General features: G+C 44.3%; 1 protein-coding gene and 1 long non-coding RNA gene across 5 annotated transcripts in view; one reads left to right on the top strand and one right to left on the bottom strand.

Moving 5' to 3' along the window:
• Positions 1-7,236, top strand: part of RIPK1 (receptor interacting serine/threonine kinase 1) — a 37,208-nt gene extending 29,972 nt beyond the window's left edge. For all 3 annotated transcript variants that reach the window (XM_061195669.1, XM_061195668.1, XM_061195670.1), the window contains 4 exons: positions 86-176; positions 1,058-1,621; positions 2,839-2,991; positions 4,645-7,236. In XM_061195669.1, coding sequence (XP_061051652.1) covers positions 86-176; positions 1,058-1,621; positions 2,839-2,991; positions 4,645-4,931 — 1,095 coding nt within the window. In that variant the 3' untranslated portion in view covers positions 4,932-7,236. The remainder of the gene's footprint in view (positions 1-85; positions 177-1,057; positions 1,622-2,838; positions 2,992-4,644) is intronic.
• LOC133094933 (uncharacterized) lies at positions 5,346-17,068 on the bottom strand. 2 transcript variants are annotated; one of them, XR_009701527.1, is made up of 4 exons: positions 16,815-17,068; positions 7,135-7,221; positions 5,612-5,885; positions 5,346-5,504 (listed from the first exon to the last, which is right to left on the bottom strand). It is a non-coding gene; the product is annotated as an uncharacterized LOC133094933 (long non-coding RNA). The 2 variants fall into 2 exon arrangements; XR_009701528.1 differs by lacking the exon at positions 7,135-7,221.
• Between the last annotated feature and the right edge of the window lie 91 nt (positions 17,069-17,159).

The raw sequence follows: 17,159 nt of genomic DNA on the forward strand, positions 1-17,159 counted from the left end.
CCTTACAACAATTTTCTGGAACTTTTTGGCCAACCCAGTATTTTCTGCTGTTTACTGAAGTATGTCTTTATGCTCTTAATTCTAGAAAGAGTATCCGGGCCAAAATGAAATTGTAAAGAGAATGAAGTCTCTCCAAATTGATTGTATAGCAATATCTCCAAGCAGGTCAAATTCAGGTAACTTATACTGTGATTGAAAATCTATTTATTCATTTATTTCTTTGCTCATTCACTCACTGTACTGTCTAAAATGCTATTTACAACTATATGAGAAACAGAAGAAGCTATAAAATTTAACAGCTGGCTTAAAGGGCTTTCTAATATATTCGGAGTTAAGGTACCTATATTTGAAATATTAGGTAACAACATGTTCACCAAAATCATAAAGTATCCTGAACACAAGAGGCCTAATATATCTGATAGGGAGGAAGTGACAGCTCAGGAAAAAGACAGGAACATATGCGGGAGCAAAGTCCTTGAGAAGATCAGGGGTGACTGGGTCCAGAGTACATGCAGGGAGGTTGGCCTCAGATTCAAGCAGGGATACTTTTTTCATTTAACAGAAGGGGAAGCAGAGTATAAGATACTGAAGCCACTTATCAGCTGTCTGTTCTGGGGCAAATTACTTGACTTCTTGTAAGCCTCATCCATCATTGTGATAATAAGTGCTCCTACTCTTATAGGGCTTTTAAAGAATAAAAGAATCCACGCAGGTGCTTAGCACAGAACTGCTGCCATTCTTATTTTCCAGCCCTGCGTCACAACAAGGAGGCACCTTCCCTGCTCCAGCACAAGTCCCTTTCTTCCTCGGTCATTCCTACAACACCCACTTCTCTGCCGCTTGGTTATAACTTCTCTCGTGCTCTCACACTGCCAGGCAGGGACGACTACTTATTACCTGTGTACCTCACAGGAGGAAAACCACCTAGTAAACGCTTTTTATTTGTTCTCAGAGTCTTCAGTGTGTTACTCCAAGGTACAGATTCACGACTGTGCTCAGGTTTTTACTTCTTCATGGTTCATGAAACTCTGCCCGACACCGATTCATTTCGTTTCAGCCACAGAACAGCCCGGTTCGCTGCACAGTTCGCGGGGCTTCGGGCCGGGCCCTGTGGAGGACTCCTGGTTCGCCCCCGCCCCAGAGCAGCAGCAGCAGGACCTCCGGCTGCACAGTAAACTCCAGGAGGAGGCCAACTACCACCTGTACGGCAGCCGCATGGACGGGCAGACAGGAGGGCAGCCTGGACGCAACGTGGCTGACAGTAGGCAGGAAGAGAGGAGACGGAGGGTCTCCCATGACCCTTTTGCACAGCAGAGACCTTATGACAATGCTCAGAACCCAGGGCTCAAAGGCCTTGCTTATTCCGGCGCAGCCAGTCATGGTAATGCGGTACAGCAACCAACAGGGCTAACCAGCCCACCCCAGTTACTCTCCTGGAGAAATGGATTGTGTACACCACTCGGTTTTGGAGCAAGTCCAGTGGACCTGAGAACCGCAGGTCCAGGAGTTTGGTATGGGCCAAATCCAGGCCACATGCCAAGCCTGTATAAAACGCCAGTGCCTGAGACCAACCTACTGGGAAACACACCCACCATTCCATTCAGCTCCTTGCCATCTAGAGGTAAACAGGCCTTTCAGTCACACTGTTCTATTTTTTAACTTTTCCTGAAAATAAAGCAGCCATTAGCTCTGGTGTAGACTATAAGCGAACAAAGGACAAGCTGTTTGGGGTCTTCAGCCACCAGACACACCTTGCCTTCTCGGAATAAGTCTCCATCAGACCACCTGACCTAGGCTCTTGGTTTGGGTAGAAGTCAGTGCAGCTGCCCACAAGTGTCGGGCCACAGGTCCTTGCATCTAGTAGGCATCTTCCACTCTAACCCGAATCTCAGTAGCTCCACTGTGTCCAATCTCTGATGTAAGTGAAGGTATCTGCTTGTATTCTTTTGCTTGCTTGCTGTTTTCTGAAGGTAAGAAATAAATCTTGGATATTTTCATTTTTATCTCATATAGGCCAAAGACTACCACTGGTGATGCAAACCACGTTGTTGGGCGCCCATCACCACCATCCATCTCCAGAACTCTTTCTTCCTCCTAACTGAAACTGTACCCATCAGACAGTAACTCCCCATTCTCCTTCCTCCCAGCCCCTGGCAATCAACCTTCTACTTTCTGTCTCTATGAATTTGATGACTCTAGGGACCTCATATAAGTGGAATCATATGCTATTTGTCCTTTTGTGACTGGGTTATTCACTGAGCACAGTGTCCTCAAGGTCCACCCATGTTACAGCCTGTGTCAGAACTTCCTTCTTTTTTAAGGCTGAATAGCATTCCATTGTATGGATGGACCACATTTTGTTTATCCATTCATCCACTGTTGGACACTTGGGTGCCTTCCACTTTTTGGCTATTATGAATATTGCTATTAACACGGGTGTATAAATATCTGATTGAGACCCTGCTCTCAGTTCTTTGGGGTATATACCCAGTAGAATTGCTGGATTGTATAGTAATTCTATTTTTAATTTTTTGAGGAACCACCATACTGGTCACCACAGTGGCTGTACCATTTTATATTTCCACCAGCAGTGCATAGGGGTTCCAGTTGCTCCACAACTTTGCCAACACTTGTTATTTTCTGTACTTTTGATAGTTGCCATCCTAATGGATGTGAGATGATTCAGCCACCTTTTAAAGAAGGAAATTTCAAAGGGTGGCATAGGATAAATAATTTAACTTAAGCATTTGGAGTAAAGCCCTGCCCCTTTACCATGTAGTACTTTTTTCTTTTGCTTTCAGTCTAGATGTACTTACCTGTGTGTTTCTCTCTAATCAGATGAGTCTTTAAAATATAGCATATACAACAGTTCTGGCGTTCAGATTGGAAACAATAATTATATGGAGATTGGCGGAACGAGTTCATTGGTACTGGACAGCATGTACATGAACTTGAAAGAAGACGCAGCTTCTAAGTACCAAGATATCTTCGGTAAGATGCCCTTGAAGGGCCCATCTATAGTAACCTTGAACTGTCTTACCTCTGATTATTCTCCGTGAGAGTGCCCTATCTTTCCTCTCTAAAATAGCTCTGTAATTTCCATGTAATTGCTTTGTAACTTATTTATGTTTACTGTGGAGATAATTAGAATATCTCATTCATGGATTTGCTGTGAAAGTTAAACAAGTCAATATGAATAAAGAGCTTAGTACACTGCCTGGCACATAGTAAGATATACAAGTGTTAAACACACCATCATCATCATCGCATCAGTATTAGTACCTAGACCTAGCAGCAGTAGCTCCCTCAGGTCCTCATCAAGAGGGATTCTGTAAAAGATAGAAGACTATGCCCTCGACTGCACATGCATAATAAAAATAAGAGGGCTTTCTCTTATGGGGTTCCACTATGCAGCCTCATAACATTAATCCCAAAACACATCCTGGGAAAAGCAGTCATGAGGCCAAAGCAATGTGATTTAAGAACGCAGCTTTCTAATTAACCCTAGGATGGGCAATTTTTTTAAATCAAGGGCCAGGTAGTAAATGTTCTAGGCTTCACTGGTCCTGAGGTCTCTGTGGCAGCCACTCAGCTGACACTGTAGTACAGTAGCAGCCACAGACAGTATGTACACGAATGGGCGTCGCTGTGTTCTAATAAAACTTTGTTTACAAAAACAAGCAGCGGGCTGGATTTGGCCCGTGGGCCATAGTTTGACAATCCCTGGTCTAACCCATTTGAAGGCTAGTCTTTAAAATACTAGAGCGGAAGTTCCTAATTTTGGGGGTGACAAGGGTACCTTTGAGAATCTGATGAAACCCAGGGTCCCTCTTCTGGCGAAGCGTTGACAGAATTTTGGACGCCTGACGTCCCGTGGTGATGGCAGAAGCTGCGCTGTGGGGAGGCGGGGGAAAATGAGGTGTCTTTTTCCTCATATTCAGCTTACTGAGGGCAGACGACGATCAAGGAAGTGGGTTTGTTTGTGGTGTTTTGGTGGTTTTATACTTTTATTTTGCTTCATTTTATTATTTTTATGAAGGCCTGAGAGGAAGGAACAAGTAGAAATAGAGAAGTTATGGCTGTAGGAGGAAAGAGGACAGCGCTTGGGGTAGGGGAGGGATAAGTCCAAAAATACCTCATCCATTAAAAGACAAGGGAAGGCAGTGTAATCAAACCAGCTCACAGTCGGTGGTCTCAGTTTCCTTGATTAAGTAAGAGGGAAGCAAACTGTTGGGTGAAGGGTATCCTGAGTTGAATGACCTTAACTCTGGCCAGATGTAAGCGGAAAATGCCCAAAAGGAACAAAAATGGTGTCTTCCCCCTTCACATCAGGAATGTGTGATATAAACAAGGGCTGTGGCTCAGGTTGTACAGAACAGCCTAGTAGCCGGAGGGGTTTTGCTCTCTAAGCCTCGGGCTGTGCCTCAGACCTGCACCTCCCGGGGGCGGGGGGGGAGGGGGGGAGGGAGGTTCCTCCACATGGGCTGGCAGACAGGTAAAGTATCAACCGATGAGCCCACAACTGTAGCAAGAAGAAGTTATCTTTGTCACCGTCTCCTGGTACTCTTCACTTTATACAGGTCTTTGAAGCTAGACGTTCAAATGGCCATAGCTTGATGCCTTCTTCTCTTTTCTATTTGGCAGATAATACCACTAGTCTGACTGATAAACACCTGGACCCAGTTAGAGAAAATCTGGGCAAGCACTGGAAAAACTTTGCCCGTAAGCTGGGCTTCTCTCAATCTCAGATTGATGAAATTGACCATGACTATGAGCGAGATGGACTGAAAGAAAAGGTTTACCAGATGCTCCAGAAGTGGCTGATGAGGGAAGGCAGCAAGGGGGCCACCGTGGGAAAGCTGGCCTGCGCACTCTACCAGTGTTCCAGGGTGGACCTGCTGAACTGCTTGATACGTATCAGCCACAACTAAGCCCACAGGGGCTCCTGCAGCATGAGGCCATCTCCTCACTCGGTGAGCCACCCACCGAAAGCCTGCTGCCTCAGAGGTTCAGAATTCTTTCCTCACTGATGTGGGTTCTGTGCATAAAAATCATTTCCTGCCTTTCATAGCTGCAGGATGGGAAAAGAAATCTACAGCAAACAACCCACTACACAGGAAGACCTATTCATGGCCAAGGTCCAATCAGAAAAGAAGCCTAATAGCGTTTTGAAAGGGAGAGAGATTTAAGGGAGATCATTTTCTTTCAGATTATTCCATAACCTTCAGTGACGCTGTTCACTCAGTTTCTTGAAATTTTGCTTGATCAAGGAAAAAACAAAAAAATTCAGAGAATATAAACTAAATCAGCTTTCTAATTCTGCACTGTCTTCTCTACATAGGCTCCTGTTATAATCGAAGCACTGTAAAATGCTGCATTCTCGTCAAATGGGATTTTTTTGTATCACAACCACAGTTCATTCCAAAATTACAGGGTCTCTTAACTTCAGGATCAAATTCTGTATCAGTCACTACAGGCTTCAGGAATTATATGCCGTCTTCACTCTGTAAATTAACGGAAGCGATTTTAAGGCGTACAAACAAGGGGGGAAAAATAGAGAACAAAGATAGCAGACTTGCCCCGGCCGTCGTTGCACAGAATTGCTACTCACTCTGACGAGTACGAAGGTTCTTTCCTAGCATTCTGACGCTTCAGGTACTTTTCCAACCTGCGTGCCCTGAAGAGGGAGCAGGTGTGCTGGGAGTACTGATGGCGTCACCCCTGCGACGACTGGAGCCTCAGGGCGGATCAGTGTTGAGCAGCTTCCTCAGTTTACCCCAGGGTGCTGTAGCAATAGCTTCATTTTGTCCTGTGAGCTGGGCTGTGCAAGGACCGGTTCCGAGTCTGCTCCTTGTGCCTGCAGCAGTCAGCCTCTCAAAGCCCACCTGAAACCAAGAAGGAGTGAAGGCACTCGAGGGCTAGGAGACTGACGTGACCAGGCCACCCAGCATCACTGCCCGCCCTCTGCTCGGCAGAGCAGGTGTGCCATCGTGCTCAGCCCTCCCGGGAGGGAGGCGCACAGGGTGCGGTAAGGTCATCTGGCTGCCAGAACAGATCCCAGTGTTTGGTGGGTTCATAACAGTATTGTTGGTTCTGATTCTAAATCTCCTCCAGTCCCAGCAGATACACACACACACACACACCCACACACACACACACACACACACTCTGACGTGGTGCTGTAAAGCAAAATTTCTCAGCCTTGGCACTACTGGCATCTTGGGCCAGATAGCTCTTTGTGTGGAGGGCTGTCCCGTGCATTGTAGGGCATTTGGAAGCAACGCTGGCCTCTCCCTGTGACATGCCAATAGTGCCCTTCTCCCCCTCCTCCCATCCCTAGTTGTGACAAACAGCAGTGTCTCTGGACATTGCCAGATGTTCCCTGGAGGGGCAAAACTGCCCTAGTTGAAGACAGCACTGCTATAAAGTAGTGAACCTGTTTTCCTACCCACACATATCCAGGCTCACTACTTCGTTGCCACACAGCATTGGATCACGTAGCCCAAAAGGAAAACTGGAGGGGCAAATAGTCCCAGGCTTGCTGGAGGGGGCTGGATGATTTCTTTTCTAAATGCATCGCTTGTACCTCTCTTCTAAATTCTCTAAATTCCAAAGAGGTTGCACGATCAATGTTCAGAGGTAAAAAGCAGAAGATATCTTTAATGGACTTTTTAAAATAAAATTTTGTACCTCAAATATAAGCCATGTGTTTGTATAAATAAAACAGTCTGAGATTCTCCACTGTGACTTTACCACATGGGTTGGCATTTCCTTTTCACCCCTGCTATTGGCAGGAGAGGGGAAGCTGGTGATAAAAGAGGAGCTTCTTGACATTGCATTTTGACTTTCAAGATGAAAAACCCACTGATCCGAGAGCCTGCGGCACTGCTGTCCTTCACACCTGGCTCAGAGGCCCTTCCTTCAGCCTCCACTCTCTAAAAACTGGGCTGAAAAGGGCCAAATTTATATCTGAGGAGTTTCAATACAAGGCCCAAGCACCACAGAAACACTAGTCTTGGGCAGAAACCAATTAAATGAGACGACACAGACTACAACATGAGAAATAAGACTATCCATCTTGGCTCCGAAAAAGGTATTCAGACCCTAAGGTTGATACTGGTAAATAAGACTCACTTCCAGATCACACATCCTGCTCAGGAGAGTCTCCACTTGATGCTATGGTCATGATCTTTGCTTTGGGTCCATAATATGAAGTTAGATCTTAAGCAACAAGAAAAGGAGTTATTTCTCACAAAACATTTGAAATAGTATTTTGATTGTACATTTTAATGTGTGTGGTTTATTTTTTAAAGTTTTTCTAATTACAATAATCATGTAAATAAAAATAGGTCTTTATATGGTCAAGGTTTTAGAAGCATCTGATTACAAGGAAATCACTGAAGGATTAGTTCTATGGTATAATCCAGGTACAGGGTTCTGAAATCAAGCAGGCTTAAATTCCCCTCTGCCGCTCTGGCTGTGTACCTGGGGCCTGCTTCCTAACCTCTCTTAGCCTCAGTTTCCTCATCTATAAATAGGGCAGTAGTACATAAGGTTGATGTGAGGATTAAAATAAGATAATGCATCACAAGGTGCCTGGCACAAAAATAGTAGTTATTTTTTAAATTAATTTTTATAGGAGTATAGTTGATTTACAATGTATTAGTTTCAGGTGTACAGCAAAGTGAATCAGTTATACATATACATACATCCACTCTTTTTAAGATTCTTCTCCCATAGGCCATTATAGAGTATTGAGTAGAGTTCCCTGTGCTATACAGTAGGTCCTTATTATCTATTTTACATGTAGTAGTGTATATATGTCAATCCCAATCTCCCGATTTATCCTTCCCCCCGTTTTCCCCCGGTAACCGTAAGATTGTTTTCTACATCTGTGACTCTAACAAACAGTCGTTATTTTTTAAACTGCACAATAGTGTTATACACAGAGCTACTTCTCAAGTGTGTGCTTAAAAATTGTTACACCAATAGGCTAAACCCTCAGCACTGCCATTTTTGCTGACCAGTAGGATAACGTGTTAAAATTGTACAATTATTTTGAACCCTGATCATCTCCGACAAGAGATCCCAATCAACATTTCTGGAAAACATAAGGAAATGCTGACCCCACCCAAGATTCTGAAAGTCAAACAATAGTAGCTGGAATATTACATATTTCTCTTTCTTTCTACGCAGGAAATTGATGTGATAGCTTTATGTTGAAAGAACATAAATATTTTAGCATAATCCATATTTAAGCCAAACCTGCCTTTACTGCTCAAGAAACTCCAATGGGCCAGTGAGGACACTGCAGGTAACAGAACTTTCCATGGCTGTAACACCTAGAAGCACTGTGCCTACAGGACCATTACAGTGGAAGGGTCTCCGGGAGGAGAAATAACGTAACGTGCAAGGAAGCGGTTGGAATCTCCAATTCAAGCCAAGGCTACGCAGCAGCCACGAACGTGCCAGGTATTTTCAGTTCAGGTAGGCCAGGAGAGTAGCCAGAATTAAAGGGTAGTTGTTTTTTTCCCTATTGAATCTTCGATTGCAGATAATGTTTATAACCTTTAAAGCTTGAATTGGTCTGAAGAAGAAGAAAAATTCAATAGTGGTGAAATACACATAAAATTTGCCATCTTCACCGTCTTTACGTGTACAGCCTGTAGCCTGCTGAGATCCCAGGCCTGATCTCTGCCCGCCGAGGCCCCCTCCAGCCGCGCGGGTCCTGAGGCAGTGGGAGGGAGGGAAGGGGGAGCACAAGTAAAGGCCGACCCTCCGACCCGGCACCCCTGGGGGCGGCTGGGGAGGGGAGGAGTTCCTACACCCAGCGGACCCACCCACGGTTAGGGGTCCAGCGGCTATGACGGGGGAGACCCTGGGGGAGACAGTGGGGAGGGGCGTGGAAGAACGGGAGGGAACGCGGCCAGCGCTTTCCCTGTCCACTTAGGCCCCGGGGAGCCTCTTGGGCTCCCGGGCCTAACCCTCTGCCCTCCGAGCCTCCCTCCTGCCCGGCAGAGCCCAGGCCCCGCCCCTACAACCCCCGCCCAGGGCCGCACCTCTACACTCGGAGACCCCCTCCAACGCGCTGGGCCTAAACTCCACCCACACACCCTCACCCAGGGCCTTACCTCCAAACCCCGAACTCCGCCCTCCAGAGGCCCTCCCTTCCACCTGCCGCCTCTCCCCTTCTGCGCAGGTCTTTTTTTTTTTTTTTTTTTTTTTTTTTTTGCGCAGGTCTTAAGCAGAGGCCCTGCCCCACGCTTGAACGTTGCCCCGCCTAGGCCCCGCCCCATGCTCAAACGGCACCACCCCCACCCGCCTAGGTCCCGCCCCACCCTAAACTCCACCCCTGCCTAAGTTCCACACCCTCCCCCCCCCCCCCCGCCTAAACTCCACCCCCATAGCCAAGGCTTTATTTTCTTTTTCTTTTTTCTTCTTTTCGATTGGAGTTTGGTTTTACCTTGCTGAGTCATTGTTGTTAATTCTTTTATATTTTTATTTTTCCTAATAAATCTTTTATTTTTCTAATTTTATTTTATTCTTTATACTTCACTATTGTCTCCTTTTGGCTTGTTCCCCACCCTCTTTTTTTTTCTTTTTCTGTTGTGGTTTTATTTTACCTTGTTGTGGTTGTTTCAATTATAGTTTTATTTTTCCTAATATATATATTTTTTAATTTATTTATTTTTATTTTTGGCTGTATTGGGTCTTTGTTGCTGCACACGGGCTTTCTCTAGTTGCGGCGAGTGGGGGCTACTCTTCGTTGCAGTGTGCAGACCTCTCATTGCGGTGGTTCTCTTGTTGCGGAGCACAGGCTCTAGGCACGCAGGCTTCAGTAGTTGTGCCTTGCGGGCTTTAGAGAGCAGGCTCAGTAGTTGTGGCACACAGTCTCAGTAGTTGTGGCTCATGGGCTCTAGAGTGCAGGCTCAGTAGTTGTGGCACATGGGCTTAGTTGCTTCACAGCATGTGGGATCTTCCCGGACCAGGGATGGAGCCTGTGGCCCCTGCATTGGCAGGCGCATTCTTAACCACTGCGCCACCAGGGAAGCACCCCTAATATATTTTTTTATCTTTCTAATTTTATTTTGTTTTTTATTCTTTGATATTGTACTGCTCCTTTTTTCTTTCTATCTTTCTTTCTTTTTTTTTTTTTACCGCATCACAAAGTTTGCGGGATCTTGGTTCCCAGGCTGGAGGTCAGGCCCAAGCTCCTGTGGTGCAAGGTCCAAGTCCAAACCGCTGGACTAACAGAGAACCTCAGACCCCAGGAAATATTAATCAGAGTGAGGCCTCCCAGAGGTCCTCATCTCAGCACCAAGACCCGGCTCTATCCAACTGCCTGCAAACTCCAGTGCTGGACCTCTCAGGCCAAACAACCAGTAAGACTGGAATACAGCACCACCCATCAAAAAAAAAAAAAAAAAGAAAGAAACGACAAAAAAATATGTTACAGACAAAGGAGCAAGGTAAAAACTTACAAGACCAAATAAATGAAGATGAAATAGGCAACCTACCTGAAAAAGAATTCAGGGTAATGATAGTAAAGATGATCCAAAATCTCAGAAACAGAATGGAGAAAATACAAGAAACATTTAACAAGGATCTAGAAGAACTAAAGAGCAAACAAACAGTGATGAACAACACAAAAACTGAAATTAAAAATACTCTAGAAGGAATCAATAGCAGAATAACTGAGGCAGAAGAACAGATAAGTGAGCTGGAAGATAAAATGGTAGAAATAACTGCCAGGGAGCAGAAAAAAGGAAAAAGAATGAAGAGAATTGAGGACAGTCTCAGAGACCTCTGGGACAACATTAAACGCACCAACATTCGAATTATAGGGGTCCCAGAAGAAGAAGAGAAAAAGAAAGGGTCTGAGAAAATATTTGAAGAGATTATAGCTGAAAACATCCCTAACATGGAAAAGGAAATAGTCAATCAAGTCCAGGAAGCACAGACAGTCCCATACAGGATAAACCCAAACAGAAACATGCCTAGACACATATTAATCAAACTATCAAAAATTAAATACAAAGAAAAAATATTAAAAGCAGCAAAGGAAAAGTAACAAATAACATACAAGGGAATCCCCATAAGGTTAACAGCTGATTTTTTAGCAGAAACTCTGCAAGCCAGAAGGGAGTGGCAGGACATATTTAAAGTGATGAAAGGGAAAAACCTACAACCAAGATTACTCTACCCAGCAAGGATCTCATTAGGATTTGATGGAGAAATTAAAACCTTTACAGGTAAGCAAAAGTTAAGAGAATTCAGCACCACCAAACCAGCTTTACAACAAATGCTAAAGGAACTTCTCTAGGCAGGAAACACAAGAGGAGGAAAAGACCTACAATAACAAACCCAAAACAATTAAGAAAATGGTAATAGAAACATACCTATCGATAATTACCTTAAATGTAAATGGATTAAATGCTCCAACCAAAAGACATAGACTGGCTGAATGGATACAAAAACAAGACCTGTACATATGCTGTCTACAAGAGACCCACTTCAGACCTAGGGACACATACAGACTGAAAGTGAGGGGATGGAAAAAGATATTCCATGCAAAAATGGAAATCAAAAGAAAGCTGGAGTAGTAATTCTTATATCAGACAAAATAGACTTTAAAACAAAGACTATTAAAAGAGATAAAGAAGGACACTACATAATGATCAAGGGATCAATCCAAGAAGATATAACAATTGTAAATATTTATGCACCCAACATAGGAGCACCTCAATACATAAGGCAAATGGTAACAGCCATAAAAGAGGAAATTGACACTAACACAATAATAGTAGGGGAGTTTAACACCCCACTTTCACCAACAGACAGATCATCCAAAATGAAAATAAATAAGGAAACACAAGTTTTAATGACACATTAAACAAGATGGACTTAATTGATATTTATAGGACATTCCATCCAAAAACAACAGAATACACTTTCTTCTCAAGTGCTCATGGAACATTCTCCAGGATAAACCATATCTTGTGTCACAAATCAAGCCCTGGTAAATTTTAAAAAACTGAAATCATATCAAGTATCTTTTCCGACCACAACGCTATGAGACTAGATATCAATTACAGGGAAAAGTCTGTAAAAAATACAAACACATGGAGGCTAAACAATACGCTACTAAATAACCAAGAGATCACTGAAGAAATCAGAGGAAATCAAAAAATACCTAGAAACAAATGACAGTGAAAACAAGACAAACCAAAACCTATGGGATGCAGCAAAAGCAGTTCTGAGAGGGAAGTTTATAGCAATACAATCCTACCTCAAGAAACAAGAAAAATCTCAAATAAACACCCTAACCTTAGACGTAAGGCAATTACAGAAAGAAGAACAAAAAAACCCGAAAGTTAGCAGAAGGAAAGAAATCATAAAGATCAGATCAGAAATAAATGAAAAAGAAATGAAGGAAACAATAGCGAAGATCAATAAAACTAAAAGCTGGTTCTTTGAGAAGAAAAACAAAATTGATAAACCATTAGCCAGACACATCAAGAAAAAAAAGGGAGAAGACTCAAATCAACAGAATTAGAAATGAAAGAGGAGAAGTAACAACTGACACTGCAGAAATACAAAGGATCATGAGAGATTACTATAAGCAACTCTATGCCAATAAAATGGACAACCTGGAAGAAATGGACAAATTCTTAGAAAAGCACAACCTTCCGAGACTGAACCAGGAAGAAACAGAAAATATAAACAGACCAATCACAAGCACTGAAATTGAAACTGTGATCAAAAATCTTCCAACAGGGGCTTCCCTGGCGGCGCAGTGGTTGAGAATCTGCCTGCCAATGCAGGGGACACGGGTTTGAGCCCTGGTCTGGGAAGATCCCACATGCCGCGGAGCGACTAGGCCCATGAGCCACAACTATTGAGCCTGCGCGTCTGGAGCCTGTGCTCCGCAACAAGAGAGGCCGCGATAGTGAGAGGCCCGCGCACCGCGATGAAGAGTGGCCCCCACTTGCCGCAACTGAAGAGAGCCCTCGCACAGAAATGAAGACCCAACACAGCCAAAAATAAATTAAAAAAAAAAAAATCTTCCAACAAACAAAAGCCCAGGACCAGATGGCTTCACAGGCGAATTCTACCAAACATTTAGAGAAGAGCCAACACCTGCCCTTCTCAAAGTCTTCCAAAATATAGCAGAGGGAGGAACACTCCCAAACTCATTCTACAAGGCCACCATCACCCTGATACCAAAATCAGACAAAGATGTCACAAAAAAAGAAAATTACAGGCCAATATCTCTGATGAACATAGATGCAAAAATCCTCAACAAAATACTAGCAAGCAGAATCCAACAGCACATTAAAAGGATCGTATACCATGATCAAGTGGGATTTATCCCAGGAATGCAAGGATTCTTCAGTAGACGCAAATCAATGTGATACACCATATTAACAAACTGAAGGATAAAACCCATATGATCATCTCAATACATGCAGAAAAAACTTTCGACAAAATTCAGTACCCACTTATGATAAAAACCCTGCAGCAAGTAGGCATAGAGGGAACTTACCTCAACATAATAAAGGTCATATATGACAAACGCACAGCCAACATCGTTCTCAATGGTGAAAAACTGAACCCATGTCCTCTAAGATCAGGAACAAGACAAGGTTGCCCACTCTCACCACTATTATTTAACATAGTTTTGGAAGTTTTAGCCACAGCAATCAGAGAAGAAAAAGAAAAGGAATCCAAATCGGAAAAGAAGAAGTAAAACTTGTCACTGTTTGCAGATGACATGATACTATACATAGAGGATCCTAAAGATGCTACCAGAAAACTACTAGAGCTAATCAATGAATTTGTTAGAGTAGCAGAATACAAAATTAATGCATAGAAATCTCTTGCATTCCTATACACTAATGATGAAAAATCTGAAAGAGAAATTAAGGAAACACTCCCATTTACCATAGCAACAAAAAGAATAAAATACCTAGGAATAAACCTACCTAAGGAGACAAAAGACCTGTATGCAGATATAAACTATAAGACACTGATGAACGAAATTAAAGATGATACAAACAGATGGAGAGATATACCATGTTCTTGGATTGGAAGAATCAACATTGTGAAAATAACTATACTACCCAAAGCAATCGATAGATTCGATGCAATCCCTATCAAACTACCAATGGCATTTTTCACAGAACTAGAACAAAAAAATCGCACAATTTGTATGGAAACACGAAAGACCCCGAATAGTGAAAGCAATCTTAAGAAAAACAGAGCTGGAGGAATCAGGCTCCCTGACTTCAGACTATACTACAAAACTATAGTAATCAAGACAGTATGGCACTGGCACAAAAGCAGAAATATAGATCAATGGACCAGGATAGAAAGCTCAGAGATAAACCCACGCACATATGGTCACCTTATCTTTGATAAAAGAGGCAAGAGTATACAAAGGTGAAAGGACAGCCTCTTCAATAAGTGGTGCTGGGAAAACTGGACAGCTACATGTAAAAGAATGAAATTAGAACACTCCCTAACACCATACACAAAAATAAACTTAAAATGGATTAATGACCTAAATGTAAGGCCAGACACTATAAAACTCTTAGAGGAAAACATAGGCAGAACAGTCTATGACATAAATCACAGCAAGATCCTTTTTGACCCACCTCCTAGAGAAATGGAAATAAAAGCAAAAATAAACAAGTGGGACCTAATGAAACTCAAAAGCTTTTGCATAGCAAAGGAAATCATAAAAAATATGAAAAGACAACCCTCAGAATGGGAGAAAATATTTGCAAATGAAGCAACTGACAAAGGATTAATCTCCAAAATATACAAGCAGCTCATGCAGCTCAATATGAAAAAAACAAACCACCCAATCCAAAAATGGGCAGAAGACCTAAATAGACATTTCTCCAAAGAAGATATACAGATTGCCAACAAACACATGAAAGGATGCTCAACATCACTAACCATTAGAGAAATGCAAATCAAAACTACAATGAGGTATCACCTCACACCGGTCAGAATGGCCATCATCAAAAAATCTAGAAACAATAAATGCTGGAGAGGGTGTGGAGAAAAGGGAACCCTCCTACACTGTTGGTGGGAATGTAAATTGGTACAACCACTATGGAGAACAGTATGGAGGTTCCTTAAAAAACTAAAAATAGAACTACCATATGACCCAGCAATCCCACTACTGGGCATATATCCAGAGAAAACCATAATTCAAAAAAGAGTCATGTACCAAAGTGTTCATTGCAGCTCTATTTACAATAGCCAGGATATGGAAACAACCTAAGTGTCCATTGCTAGATGAATGGATAAAGAAGATGTGGCACATACATACAGTGGAATATTACTCAGCCATAAAAAGAAATGAAATTGAGTTATTTGTAGTGAGGTGGATGGACCTAGAGTCTGTCATACAGCGTGAAGTAAGTCAGAAAGAGAAAAACAAATGCTGTATGCTAACGCATATACATGGAATGTAAAAAAAAAAAAAAAAAAAAGGTTCTGGACTTCCCTGGTGGCACAGTGGTTGAGAATCCTCCTGCCAATGCAGGGGACAAGGGTTCAATCCCTGGTCCGGGAAGATCCCACATGCCGCGGAGCAACTAGGCCCGTGTGCCACAACGACTGAGCCTGCGCTCTAGAGCCCACGAGCCACAACTACTGAGCCCACGTGCCACAACTACTGAAGCCCGCGCGCCTAGAGCCCGTGCTCTGCAACAAGAGAAGCCACCGCAATGAGAAGACCGTGCACAGCAACAAAGAGTAGCTCCCAGTCGCCACAACTAGAGAAAGCCCGCGTGCAGCAACGAAGACCCAATGCAGCCAAAAATAAATAAATAAATAAATAACTTACTTAAAAAAAAAAAAAAAGGGGGTTCTGATGAACCTAGGGGCAGGATGGGAATAAAGACGCAGACGTAGAGAATGGACTTAAGGACATGGGGAGGGGGAAGGATACGCTGGGACGAAGTGAGAGAGTGGCATGGACTTATATACACTACCAAATGTAAAATAGCTAGCTAGTGGGAAGCAGCCGCATAGCACAGGGAGATCAGCTCGGTGCTTTGTGACCACCTAGAGGGGTGGGATAGGGAGGGTGGGAGGGAGACGCAAGAGGGAGGGGATATGGGGATATATGTATAAGTATAGCTGATTAACTTTGTTATAAAGCAGAAACTAACACACCATTGTAAAGCAATTATACTCCAATAAAGATGTTTAAAAAAAAAAGGGTACAGCCTGTGGCGTTAAGGACATTCACATTGTTGTGCTGTCATCAGCACCATCTTCTCCAGAACTCCTTTCTTCTTGCAAAACTGAGACTCTGACCCATTAGACACTAACTCCTCCTCCCCCAGCCCGATACCCACAGTCCTACTTTCCATCTCTGAACCTGAGGGCTGCAGGGACCTCACACACCTGGACTCACACAGTTGGTCCTTTTGTGACTGAGCATGATGCCCTGGAGGTTCCCCCGTGTGGTGCCGCGTGCAGGGACGTCCTCCCTCCTGGAGGCGGACAGTGTCCCCTTACACGGGTACACGTCTCACGTCTCCATCATCCACCAACCACCATCCACACCTGCGGCGCCTCCCCCTCGGCTCCCGCGAGTAACGCTGGGAAGCGGAGCGCAGGTACCCGAGACCCTGCTTGTCGGCAGGATCGAACGGAAGCTCTAATTTAATTTTCGAGGCCCCCCCACCCCGCACCACTCTCCACGCCCTCGCCGACACTCATTAATTTCTGGGATTTCTGAGAACGGGGATCCTAAAGGGTGTGAGGCGGTTGGAAGAAAATAAACCAACCCCATCATCTCCGTCAGCAGCCAGGCCGGCGGCCCCGGGCCCACCCCTCCGTGAGGGCGAGACGCCGGTCACCGCTGAGCCAAAGCTGGCACCCAGGGAAGACGCTCTGTGCCGGCGCCTCCGGGGATCGCGAGCCCAGTTCCTGTCGGGGACCGGCGAGAAGCCAGGGGGTTCGGGCCAAGAGTCCAGGCCGGGTCCCGAGCAGCCATGGCTGCCTGTGGGCCCGGCGCATGCGTGCTCGAGGCGGTTGGGCGGGTGCGGGCTCAGGGATGCCGACGGGCCCGGCGCATGCGTGCTCGGGGCGGCGCGGTGGGGCGGGCTCAGGGTGGCCGGGAGACCCGGCGC

Source organism: Eubalaena glacialis, chromosome 7, assembly GCF_028564815.1.
Source record: "Eubalaena glacialis isolate mEubGla1 chromosome 7, mEubGla1.1.hap2.+ XY, whole genome shotgun sequence".
In the NCBI taxonomy this organism is placed as follows: domain Eukaryota; kingdom Metazoa; phylum Chordata; class Mammalia; order Artiodactyla; family Balaenidae; genus Eubalaena; species Eubalaena glacialis.